The 13,607-nt window shown below is 33.3% G+C and overlaps 1 protein-coding gene across 2 annotated transcripts; it reads left to right on the plus strand.

Annotated features, from left to right (window-relative positions):
• The first annotated feature begins 7,481 nt into the window (after positions 1–7,481).
• Positions 7,482–12,673, plus strand: LOC131806941 (RINT1-like protein). Of its 2 annotated transcripts, none has more exons than XM_059131887.1 (10): positions 7,482–7,670; positions 7,921–8,083; positions 8,144–8,385; positions 8,888–9,082; positions 9,147–9,267; positions 9,333–9,442; positions 9,505–9,667; positions 9,729–9,954; positions 10,011–10,803; positions 10,876–12,673. In XM_059131887.1, exons 1-10 carry the CDS (start codon positions 7,645–7,647, stop codon positions 11,063–11,065), a joined length of 2,229 nt encoding a protein of 742 aa, XP_058987870.1. In that variant the 5' UTR covers positions 7,482–7,644; the 3' UTR covers positions 11,066–12,673. The 2 variants fall into 2 exon arrangements, with proteins under 2 accessions (XP_058987870.1, XP_058987871.1); XM_059131888.1 differs by having other exon boundaries at positions 7,539–7,839.
• The last annotated feature ends 934 nt before the right edge of the window (positions 12,674–13,607 follow it).

Below are 13,607 nucleotides of genomic sequence, written 5' to 3' on the forward strand. Positions count from 1 at the left end.
GAAATCGAGTAGATTTCATATATTTAAACGTACTTTTATTTAATTTGGAAGAATGCCGGTAGATGCATCAACGCTTGAAAACATTGATATGTTAAATTTTTTAAACACTTTCTTATACAACACCAATCGGAGATTGTTTTGATCTGCATTTTTAAACAATTTTTACAAATTTAAATAATATTTCATTCAAAATTTTCAATTTCAAATTTGGCTTGACAGTTCATTGTCCCAACAGCTGTGTCGATGAAATCTGTCTATCCTACTCAATACTCACTATCCTGCTGGCCTATTTCTATGCAGTTTTTTCTTTTTCGGAAAAAATTGTATGCATTGTTTGCCGTACATAAAAGTTAAGGTGGGAACACATAAGGGGCTTATCTGGCTGGCTTAAGTCATCAGCTGGCTTCTTCGGAAATGAACAAAGGAGCCTAGGGCCAAAATCGAACTAAGTCAACCTAAAACTCCTTTGTTAATCTACGAAGAAGCCAGCCGATGACTTAAGCCAGCCAAATATGCTCTTTATGTATTTCCAGCCTTAGAGTTTTAAGAGGTGAGAGGACTGAGAAAACACTACTCCATTTAACACCCTTCTTACAGCAAGTTGCGTACATGTTGGTGGAGTTGACACTTATATATAAACGCTGGGTAAACACACTTTAATTTTTCGTAAGCTTCCCCCGTCAGCTTTCTTTCAGGAAATTTACTAATAACCAATTGCTGCATTCAAAAATAAAAAAACGTTGCGGCAAATATAACCTTGCCAATTCTTAATTGTCATTTCTCCAACATTGCTCTCTTTTGCCCGTAATATTCTACAACAATTATTGGAAAATAAAAATATTTTATAACTCAAACTCACTTTGGAATAGCAATTAATAATAACATGAATTTTTCTGCATTTCCTAAACAATGAGTATCACCATCAAAGCTTTTCAATGTTTGTATTTCCTGAGAATCGGGCAATAATTTTAGAAGATTCTTCAACTTCTCAGGACCCATTATTTTGTGGTTTCCTTGGCGAATTAGCTCGATAATAGCCTCATTAGTTGCGTATCTGAAAAATAATAAATCACAATAATATTAGAAACAAGTAAAAACGACTTAAATGTTGCTGGTCTGAACAGTAAGTTTTAGTTTATTTCGAATCAGGTAGAATTGTCACCGATACAAAGAAATTTTTTGCCTAATAAATGACATGCTTAAGGTGAGATTACATAAACCACTTTTTTGAATGGCTTAAGTCATCGGTAGATTCTTCGGAAAAGACCAAATGAGCGTAGGGCCAAAATCGAACTAAGTTAACCTAAAACTCCTTTCATCTTTTACGAAGAAGCCAGCCGGTATTGGACCTAACATTATTATTTCGATGAGTTACAAACGGAATGACGAACTTAATACACCCTCCATACTATGTATGGTGGAGGGTATAAAAACAATTTAATAACGTGTGATAATTATATGTATATTATCAATGACCTTACCCTTTAAATTGTTTCAAAAAGATGTTGATGTTCAAGCTTCGCTTTGAGTCAAACAAATTTACGGCGCTTGAACTACTTTTCCTTGCACTGCCATCGACGAAATCTGATCCTTTTGCTGTCTCCACTTTATTCGTTTGTAAACAAAATAGTGTCTCTAATTCTTGGAAATCGATATTGACGCCAGTGTTTCTTTTTTGACAGTCCAACATTGCTGTCCAGATATTGTTTTTGCCTAAAATCTGTTGTGGTGGAATTTTGATCCAATTAACGCTTCTTGTTTTTGATTTTTGAGGAGGAGTGCATTGATGAGGAAACGCAATAGGTTTAATTGGCATTCCAGGGAGAGAAGGCATTCCTGGTATTGGAGGTGGTGGTGGCATACCGGGAGCAGGTGGCATACCAGGTATTGGAGGTGGTGGTGGCATACCTGGCATTGGAGGTGGTGGTGGCATACCGGGAGCAGGTGTCATACCCGGAGCAGGAGTCGTCACCAATGTTATTTTCTTGACATCAGTCGGTGCCGTTTGACCATGGTCATTTTCAGTCTTTTGATTTGTAGTATTCGGATTTGATTCTTCCTTAGCATAATTGCAATTTAGACATGTCAGCTTGTATGATATGGCATTACATAACAATCGTTCTGCATCACTTTCACTTTCAATCAGCTTGGCCCGGTGCACTAATTTTTCTGCAGTATTCCAAATTATCGTACCCAAAGGAGCTTTTGAATCAATACTTAAAAAATGTTGTAATATATTGAGGAATGTCGCTTCCTGTAATGGGCTGCCAAGCTAAAAAAAAGTATAAAGTGTGTCAAAAGTATAAAAAAATCGTGCGTCGAAATAAATACCTGTTGCAGTATAGCCTTTGTAATCTCAAGATGCGAAAATATATTGACGCCATTAAGGCTCTGTAAACTAATCGGTTGTTCCAGAGATCGAAATTCATTGGAGATATCGGAATTTGGAGAGAATATACTGCTATTGACACTGTTAATACTTTGTAAACTGGGTGGTTGCTCCAGTGATGAAAAGTTGTAATCGTTAGATCGGCTACTGGAATCCGGAAAACATTTCCTGAAATAATAATGCTGTTTTTAAGGTGGGAACAAAATTTGCTGGCTTAATTCAACGGCTGGCTTCTACGTTAAAGAACAAAGGAACAGGTAATATTTATGGTCCGAAATCAAACTAACTCAACCTAAACTTAAATAAAACGATGACTTAAGTTAATAATACATAAGGGTGGAGATACATAAAGCACTTATTTGGCTGGCTTAAGCTGACTGACTTCTTCGTAGAGGAACGAAGGAGTTTAAGATTGACTTAGTTCGATTTTGGCCGTGGGCTCCTTTTTTCATTTCCGATGAAGCCTGCCAAATATGCGCTTTATACATTCCCACCTTTAAGATGAGAATACAAAAAATGCCTTTTTGGCTGGCTTAATTATGATCCGAAATCGAACTAAGTCAACCTATAACTTCTTTGTTCCTCTACGAAGAAACCAAATGATGACTTAAGTTAGGAATACATTAGGGTGGAAATACATAAAGAAGAATATATTTAGACGCATCGACACAGCTGCTGAGACAACGAACTGTCAAACCAAATTTGAAATTGAAAATGTTGAATGAAAAATTATTTAAATTTGCAAAAAATTGTTGAAAACGCGAATTATAATAACCTCCTAATGACGTGGTATAAGAAAACATATAAAAACCTACTTATATTTGAAAGAACATTTAATTTTTTTTTTGACATATCAATGTACCTGTATTCTTCTGTCATGGTAGAGCAACAAAAGAGTTATAGGTTGATTTAGTTCGACTTTGGCCCTACGTTCCCTTGTTCTTTTCCGAACAAGTCAGCCGTTGACTTAAGTCAGTCAAACAAGCTTTTTTGTATTTTCACCAAGATATGCATTAAATTTGTACAAATTGGAATAATTTTTCATTCAAAAATTTTAATACCAAAATTGGTTTGACAGTTCACTGCCCAGCAGCTGTATCGATGCGACTACCTGTACTCTTCTACCATGATTCAAAACAATCAATAAAATCCGACTTGTTTAGACTAGTTTAAACTTATATAAATTGTCAGCCAGCTGATCTTTGTTTACGTATACATGAATAACCAAAAGGGAATGCAAAAATAACAAAAAATGTTGTGTCGAGAAACCTAATATAAAGACAATTGATGTTGAAATTTATGGAAACTAATGAATCTCCAGTATATCACCATGTGCAAATAAAATGTAATGTTTATTTCTTATTGTGCGAATGCAAAATGTAAACAAGGCTATTGCGGAAACATCTGCGGCTTGGAGCTTACCGCAGTTCCAACGTAAAAACACAGTAATGCTTTCCGTTATTGAGAAGATCTATTTTCGTATGGTAAATATGGTTGAATAATTCCGGCATAAGCAATCCTGATAATTTGCGTTAACCCGGATAAAATGTTGTATTTGAAAGCGCTATAAAGCTCCAATGTAAACAAAGCAGATTTATAATAAATACTTGAAATTTGATTATTTCAATGAATTAATTGCATCTTCTGTGTGTAATGTGTATGTTCAAAATGTTATCAATCACTTGTATCTGAGTTTTAGGTGAGGAGGAGAGAAATGAGCTCCTTCGCCTACGTACTCTTCTAAATACTCAAACATTTTCTTTTATATTCAAAATAAATATTAAATCTGCCAACTACTTGCGTGATTTAAAAAGAATTAACGAAAACCGAAGATGTTTTTAAAATTTTGTGGTTTTCAAAGACAAGGACCACTATTTAATTATTTATAGCAACAAACGTCGTAAATTAAAAATATATTGAAGGGCATTTATAAATTGTCACACTTGCCCTACTTTATTCACAATATTTTTCTTTAGCTAAAAACGATGTCATTGATGACTAAACACATTTGTTGTTCGTAATTTTCATGGTTTCTCTTCATTTTTGTTTCCAATTTTAAATTGATTATTTTTAGTTTATTTGTAGACTTCGAATTATTAATAATTATATAAATTCTAGTTAAAAACAATTGTTCTCAAACTTAGGCTGGAAATACATAAAGAGCATATTTGGCTGACTTAAGTCATCGGCTGGCTTCTTCGGAAATGAACAAAGGAGCCTAGGGCCAAAATCGAACTAGGTCAACCTAAAACTCCTTTGTTCATTTACGAAGAAGCCAGCCGATGACTTAAGCCAGTCAAATATGCGCTTTATGTATTTCCAGCCTTACTTATTTGAATCTTCGGCACAATTTTCAATTGTTTCGGAAAACATGTTTAAAAATTATTTATATTTTGCATTTATATTACAAATACAAATCAGTTTTTTCTAAAATCACTAAAGAACCGTTCAGTTATGATGTGTGAAATTGACTGATATTACAAAGTGCCTCTCATTCAATTACTTCAGTATTTGGTTTTGTGGTTAACAGAGAGTGTAAAATCACATAATCTATATTAATTTATAGATACTCAATTTTTTATATTAAACACCCCATAAATGTAAACATGGTACAATTAAATCAAGATAATCTCTTTTCAAATAATAATAATATTAAACTCTGCACTTTTCTGTAATCACATTGTCGAATGTGTAATTTAAGAAATTGTAAACATGGATTATATTATAGTACAATGAAGACAAGGTTGGCCAACTTTGAAAAAATTGCAAGTATAGAGTTCTCCCTGTTTGGATTGTAATGTCAGAATTACTATCAAACCAATAAAAAAACCAAACAACTTGTTGCATTGATTTTTACTAAATAATTGAAAACCGCGAAAACTGAATGAAAGGTCAAAATTTCTTTTCAAAATCATGTTCTATATATCTCTAAAGGTTTATTTCGCTACAAAAATGTAGATTTTGTCGATGCGTACGTCAATAAGAATACAAATTTTGGAACACCCAAATTTAAATATTTTTTGGACATTTTTTTGAAAAGAATACGCATACATAAACAAATAAAGTTGACATATTAAGCGAAGAAAATAAAAAAGAAATATATAAAATCATCATAGCCCTACCTTGATTTTATTGTACCATGCATGGATGTAAACATGGTAAAATAATACAAGTAGTCTCATCGACACAGCTGTTGAGACAATGAACTGTCAAACCAATTTTGGAATTGAAATTTTTGAATGCATATCATACCAAGCTCCCATTGGCGTCGTATAGGATAACATATAAAAATCGACTTTTTTGGAGAAACATTCAAACATTTTTAACATATCAATGTTCCATGGATGTAAATAATAATCCAGATCCACAATTATACAATGTTATTACATGCTGTATCAGACGAGTTATTTTTTACACATGTAGTGTCAAATTTTCCTTGTGTAGCATTTGCACACATCATGTCATACATGGACGACATTTCAAAATATACATTTTTAGAATTTGGATTATTAAATATTATTCTTAAATTTTAATGCTTTCATTTACTTCCTCCAATATATAGTTATCAGCTGCAGTTACGAATCATGTAACACTCCAAGAGATCGCTAAACAATTCCAATTTAAATAAAATTATAGATATTCACGTGGTATAATTAAGAAGGTTAAGTCATTTCAAAAAAGCATATCCATCTCAGCATTTTCCGTAACTTTTCTTGTCAATTTAACTGCTTGGAAAACAGGTTCCCATCAATGATTTGTGTATATAATTGTACATTTTGACAATGAGATGTTGTCATATCAATAATTTTGTAAAATTTGTACAGATGGATTTAGAATTCGAGTCTATTAAAATGACTAGTGTAAAAAGCCGCTCAGCTGATGTTTGTTTAGTATGGATATCATGGTAGAAAAATGCAGGTAGTCGCATTGACACAGCTGCTGGGGCAATGAACTGTCAAACCAATTTTGGAATTGATAATGTTGAATAAAAAATTATTCAAATTTGTAAAAACTGTTGAAAATTGCGTATCAAAACATACTACGATTGACTTAGTATAAGAAAATATATAAAAAATCTACTTATTTATATTCCCACGCTTTATGGATTTTTCTACCATGCAGTTAAAAGTAAAGCTGGGAATACATAAAGCGCTTATTTGGCTGGCTTAAGTCATCGGCTGGCTTCTTCGGAAATGAACAAAGGAGCCTAGGGCCAAAATCGAACTAGGTCAACCTTTAAGAAAGCTATTAGCTGTTAATTTTTTTCTTTGAGCTTGTCCGATTTCTGCCAATTTTGTTTTTATATTTATTGATTTGGAAAATGAAAAAAAGAAAACAAATTCAATAACCAGAAGAAAAGTACCATGGTAGAAGAATACAAGTAGATACATCAACATTGATGTGTCAAAAATTTTCAAATGTTTTTACAAAAAAAGGAAGATTTTGTTAAATCTTTCTTATGCGACGCCAATGGAATGGAATTTTCAATTCCATGATGGGTTTGACAGTTCGTTGTCCCGTCACCTATGTCGATGCGTCTACCTGTTTTCTTCAACCATGAAACGTACATTGCGACTGACATTTATTATATCATTCCTTTACAATCACTTTTGTTATCCCTTACTTAAATAAATGATTTTTACAGAGATATGGCAAGCTTTTTGTAAAACTATGCATTTTTTTTTTCGAAATGTCATCTTAATTTGGTTTAAAAATAATGAACAAAAATAATTTGTAATTAATTTCGTGAAATAAATCTATAATTCATTTCTTCGATTAGGGTTATCCATTTGTATATGTAAATACATTTTGTTGTTATTGTCATATTATCAATATAATATATGGCAACATAAATTCAGTAAACTCTACGTTAAAATATAAAGGGAAGATGGTCTGGTTTTTTGCTTATCTGACAGTTCATACTTAAATGAAACTTGTAACAATGAAAAACGATGTATGTGTCCGGCAACATAATTTTTTGTGTAACATGTGCCGTCTGATAGCACCTTAAGCACTATAGTACGTGCATCTGGCAATTTCAAAAAGTACTGCATTAATCGGCTGTTCTTTGAAGAAGAAGAAACCGTTGTCCTCATGTCTCTTTCGTAAACAAGAGAGGTACTCGGTGATTTTGCTTTCTGTCTACTTTTTATCGGGAATTACTTTTTGCCGTCTTATTTGTCTCGTTGGGGACGTCTTTCATTTTGGTTTCCAACTTGACGTGTTTTGTTGTCGTGGAATAAGGTTTCTTGCTGATGACTCTATCCGTGGAAAATCTAAAGTTTGTGTAAACCAGAAGTCTTTTTGGCCTAAAATATCAACTGTGGGAACAACTGATCAATGTTTGTTTAAGTTAATCGGTTGATAGTGCCTTCAATTGTTAGTCAGCAATAACTAGGCCCTACTTCTCTCCGAGTTCTAAAACGAATTGGATGACCATTGGTGTCTTGGTAACTGGATATCTTTGGTCTAATTTAAAAGACCTTACTCACTCACTATAATTTACTGAATAATTTGTAATATTGAAATAGCACACGAACAGTCATCATGTCTAAAATGCAAGTGAATAACAAATTTGAAGAGCGCATACTGGCTCGTATTAATAATGAAATTGGCAGCGACTTTAAGAAACTCCACAGAGCCTCCCTTTTGGTTGATGAATACAAGTCTCGTTTAGAAACTTTGCGGGAAAAGGTAAATATCAATTTATATCGTGTGGACCTATGGCTAAATATGCTAATTTTTATACTCTAGCTTAGCTATGAAGAGCCGAATAATATCTCCAGTTTCAAATCTGCCTTTGAATGTGAACAACATACTTGTGATACCATAGACTTCCAAATGGCCAAACTACAAGAGTTTGGCAAAAAGCTCGTAGAACGCATTTCTGAATCCAATAAAGCATTGAATGCTGTCAAACCGGATTTGGAGCAAGTCAGAAAATTGCAACAATTGGTTCAATATTTGCGTATAGTTCAGGATATACAAGAAATTAGGTATGTAAATATGCCAAATCCATAACTCACCACCAACCATCGACATAATTCATTTTCTTTAGAGAGTGTACTTACCGATTAAAAGACCTTAAGACGAAACAGTATTAAGAAATCACAGTTTTATCCCTTTTCCCCAGTTTTGGTCTATAGATACGAAACCGTTGAAAATTCATGTAATGGCCAACTACAAAAATATACTTATGATTTCAATACACATCTATTCAGAATATATAAACTTGATTTGTGCGGTTCTTAAAGGATTTATTTCGCTTGTGTAGTAAAACAAATGTAGAAGACTTAAAAAGGAAAAAATCGTATAACTACTGAGTTCAATAGAGCATATAAATGTTTTTAGAACTGGAACTTTATAATTGAATCCAACCCATATTCTTAGGTTGGTTTTTTTGTAGTTAAGTTTCACACAACAGTATAAAAATTAATTAATTAGAGATAAGATGAGTGATTTTAAGCAGATTTATTCATTCAAATTTTTTTCTTCCAGTAACGCTCTTACGCAGTGTATAAATGGCAAAGATGAATCTAAAATGATAAATCTCTACTTAAATTTATACGAAGAAGGAGATTATGATCACAGCGTTGTCGGACGTCTTACCAGTGTCGAAGCTCCATTCCTCAAAACATTTGCCACTCAAACTGCAATTCACTGGCACAGCTTGCTAAAGGAGAGATTTTCCAAGTATGGAATCCATAGAATATGGAATCTAAATACCATAAACACTACATATGTGTTCTTTTTACAGAGAATTTGAAAATGTGCTCAAATCTTTGAAATGGGGACAGAAAGAACACGATTCCTTATTAATCAAACCATCTGCCGATAACATTACCAAGGCGCAATTATTAGCCGAATATCTGTTTTTGGTGTGTGTTCAAAATATTTTATATTTGATTTTAAATGTGTCATAGAATTAAATTTCCTATTCTAGTTAAAATCACCAGCTGAAGAAACTGAACAACTGGAAATGATAGCCCCCAGCATTATTTGTCAACCCTTATCAACTGTAACTAAGTATTTAGTGGCACCCTATAGACAACGGTTAGTTATTATCGAGCAACATATTTTGATACATCTAGTATAATTGTAATTGAATCTTTCAGATTTATGTACCACTTCACAGGTGTGAAACAGACAAATCGTTTGGATAAACCTGAATGGTTTTATACGCAAATCTTAAACTGGGGCAAAGAGACTCACCTGTTTGTTGGAAAAACATTCCAAACATCTGCAGTTAAAGCAGGAAAGTTAGACTTCAATATCAGGGTAAGGAAATAATTACTCATAATATTCATGGCTATACTACAAATTGTTCTTCTTTTTTTAGTTGGAATTTATGCGTGGTTTAGTTCAATTGACGATTGAAAAACTTATAGCAGACATTGAGGAAATAAGTCGAGATGAAAATCTTTTCGCACATTTATTAGATGAAACATTGGCATTTGAAGCTGAATTAAGAGAAAATTTTGGATATCCTGCCAGCTTTCCCAGTGCTATATGTGTAATTACCCAACCAGTGTATTTACTCAAATGGATATCGTTGGAAGAAAGATGTAATGATGTTGTATTTATGAAATTGTATCCCACTAACGACTGTTTATACTTTCAGTTTGCTCTGAGAAAATGGATATGATACTGCAAGCCGAAAATCCCTGGCTACTAATTGATCCTAATATATACGATGATGATTTAAAAATTCCCAAGTGTGCAGATCAATTTATACGTCTGCTAGAGGCCATAAAGGACCGCTATTATTCCTTAATACAACCAGGACATCAATTACAATTTTTAAGTTTACAACTCGAATTGATAGATAACTTTCGACGTCGCCTTGTGCAACTTCATAGTAGCGGCATGGTGGAGAGTATCCCCATATTGAATGCCATTAATTACATTAAAATGGTATTGAGTGAATGGGGTGAAAATGTACACTATTTGCACTTACATGCGGCCCTGGTTGGCCCGAATGCCGATGAAATCAATTCGGTCTTTGAAAATCCCGTGTCCGAACTTGAACATTGGACTGAAAAACTATTGAAGAACTTAGCCACAAAGGCCGTTAATGAAATTAAAGCCAAATCAATGCCATACAGACATGACTGTTGGCCCACCATGCCAGACCAAAACAATAAAGAGCCTTTCATATTATCACCAAGTGCCGGAGAAATGTTCCAAGTGATGGTCACAGTTTTGCACAATCTAGAAAGAGAATTGTCATCTAATCTTTTTAATTTGACTCTGAGATTAATAGCACAACAAATCGATGCTTATATATTGGACAGTATGATTATGAACACAAAATTCTCACCTGCTGGAGCAGCCCAATTTAATTACGATATGACACGTAATTTATTTGCATTATTTGGTCAATATTGTAGGAGGCCAGATTTATTGTTCAAGAGGTATATACAAAAATGACTTAATACTCCAAAAATTTAATCTAATTTTGTTGTTTTTTTTTTTTTTTTTCTTAGAATCCATGATGCCAACAAATTATTAAATTGTGCCCTTGGCACTGCTATGCTATTACACGAAACTCTACAAAGCGAAGAAACATCCTTGGAGGAAAAAATGAAGTCTTTAAAAGAGTTGGGAATTGTAAATTTCAAACCCAAAACTTGTGTTGAGGTCCTAGAAAGGCGAATAGATATAAGAGCTTTTTAAATCAATTGTAAAAATATTTTTTTTTACAAAACACTGTTTCCATTGTGAAGAAAACGTGTATATAGTTTGCTTTAAATTGAATATACACCCAGTTGGTGGACAAACTGAAATTCTTACCAAAGGTAGGCCTTTTAAGCTGGTTTAAAAAAAATACATATAATTAAATTTTCCGGTGAAATTTAAGGTCCCAAAGTAACAGAAATATATATTTTTTATTTGGCTGTTTCTAAAACGAAAATATATATTCAAAATACTACCACAAGCAGGTATTTTTATACAAAGTTCCTCAATTACCTTTTTTGCCTCTTTCAATTTGTTTTCAAACACTCCGAATTTACATTAGGCATGTTCACAGTTTCTCAGTTTGTAGAAAGATTAGGTAAGGGGAATCGAAAGGGAGAATTGTTTTGGCAATTAATTTTGAGTTTTTATTTTTTATTCAAAAATTGCTCTGTTCCAGAACTAAAATTTTTACAGTTCTAATGTTACAGTTTTTTTTTTTTATTTTTTTTTTTAAATTTTTACTTTCCCTTTTATGACATCGAAAAAAAATTGCAAAAATAGTGGAAAATCGGTTATCGTAGTAAAAACTTATACAATCTTGCAGTTCAGGAACAGAGCAAATATAAGTAACACTAAAGGTTCAAGTACATAATAAGTTTGAAGTCATGACTAGGCATATTAATGTCAAATTATAATGGAATCCCTTTTTGAAATGTCACAAAATATGCCTAGCCATGACTTCAAGCTTCTTATGTACTTGCACCCTAAAAGCCATGGTAAAAAACGAAAACTCCTGAAATCAAATTGTACCCAAGTCCATTCTCTAAGAAAAAACTTATTTTCCGAGAACTAGAGTTTAAAAAATTTAAAACCATCTCGCTTATGTTTGAGCCAATCAATAAAGCATTTGTTCGATAGGTATTTTCATGAGCATTCACAAAAACTATAAGGTAGATTCGGCGTTTGAACCGAAAACAACAAACACATGTAATTTCCTTTTCTTTTAACAAACGCACTGTTTTCACAGAATGGCCAATAATTGGTCTGTTCCAGAACCTGCAAGAATCTACTAGTTTTGCATGTATTTTTTCGATAGGTTATCGTTGTAAAAACTTTTATATTCATGCAGTTCTGGAAAAGACCAAATCTAAGATTACTAAAAATATTTTCTTTTGAAATAACTTATCGATTATATAAATGATAGGTTTACAGAGCCCTAATTGCAATGTGTTGGCTATACTTCAATGTGCCCTTTCTTAAATTCTATCGCCGTCATGTGTAGTATTTGCATCGCCGTTGCCATGGGCAACAGTGTAACTCTGTTCTTTAACGTATAACAACTATCGCTTGACTACGAACAAATTTACAATTTTTTCCGACTTTATGAATTCTGTTTTTATTTTCTCTTACCCGAATATTTCTGTTGAACGCTGGTATTTATTACTACTTGTGTTTCTAATTAGTTTAACTAATCGATTTACGTAACAGAAACGTGAATGAAACGAAATTCGTCGGTCTTTTTTAGAATTGATTGATTTTTATACTTCATGCATGAATCGTGTGTATGGAGTGTGTGGTGCAGTGTTTTTTTTTTTTTCATTTAGTGAATAACAAATAATGTGGGCCCCAGAAATATAATAAACGGGCAATTGTAATATTACAAAACGGAAAGAAAAAAGGCCTTGTTTGGGTTACGTTAAAATAGGCCTGGCTATGATTACTCATCTTAATTTTGCATTCATTATCTTGCCTGCCTGCTGCCAACCCGTCCCCTTCGGCTGGATTTATTTTTAGTACTCTCCGCAGTTCAGTGTAATTTATAAATAAATATCCTTGATACCCTTTGTACGGCGGGGTAAATACAAAAAGTACCAACAAAACACTCGCCGCGTCATAGGTAAATTCTGTGACGAGAGTACCGCGTGTGAAAGTGAAGATCATCGTTTAATGTACAAGTGAAATATGTATGCTTTCTGCTGTCCAATAAGCGACGGTAGTGGTGGTAAATGAATATTGCTGGCTTGGAAACTGACAGAATTGTCTTTTTGAGCAAAACGATTTGTGTGAGCTAAACCCGCATCCAAATCTTCCGGTTGTCATCTTTTTATTTTTCTCGTCATTTGCTCTGCTTGTTGGCCTTTTGTTTTTCAAGTACTCCATCTTTTTGCCCTCAAGAAAACACTTCAGACTGTGCCACACGTATGACGAAGAAAAAGACGTAGCAGAAGATCCAATAGCCCGTTTATTTTTTGTTGACGTCTGTTTTGAAGTTGTAACGAATGAATGGAAAACAAATTAATGGACATCAAGATTAATTGAATACGTCGAATTTGTTGTAGCACTTGCACACACACATACACTGCCGCCCTGCCCAAAACTAACCCTCCAAGGAATGGATAAAATAAAATCTTTTTGACAGCATTCTACTTTGTCTGAGAGAATATTTGGATGCATTTTTAGGAGTATAAAAACAAAAGCCGCCTGTTCGCAAACATATCAATAAGGTAGGGTGAGAACTCTGATTGAAAGTTTTAATAAC

Source organism: Musca domestica, unplaced genomic scaffold, assembly GCF_030504385.1.
Source record: "Musca domestica strain aabys unplaced genomic scaffold, Musca_domestica.polishedcontigs.V.1.1 9, whole genome shotgun sequence".
In the NCBI taxonomy this organism is placed as follows: Eukaryota; Metazoa; Arthropoda; class Insecta; order Diptera; family Muscidae; genus Musca; species Musca domestica.

Bases quoted from the DNA above. Each gene is read 5' to 3' on its own strand.
- LOC131806941 (XM_059131887.1), top strand. From the start codon at position 7,645: ATGACTCTATCCGTGGAAAATCTAAA. The intron at 8,084-8,143 runs GTAAATATCAAT...TTTATACTCTAG, and splicing joins TAGAAACTTTGCGGGAAAAG to CTTAGCTATGAAGAGCCGAA. The intron at 9,955-10,010 runs GTAATGATGTTG...TTATACTTTCAG, and splicing joins GATATCGTTGGAAGAAAGAT to TTTGCTCTGAGAAAATGGAT.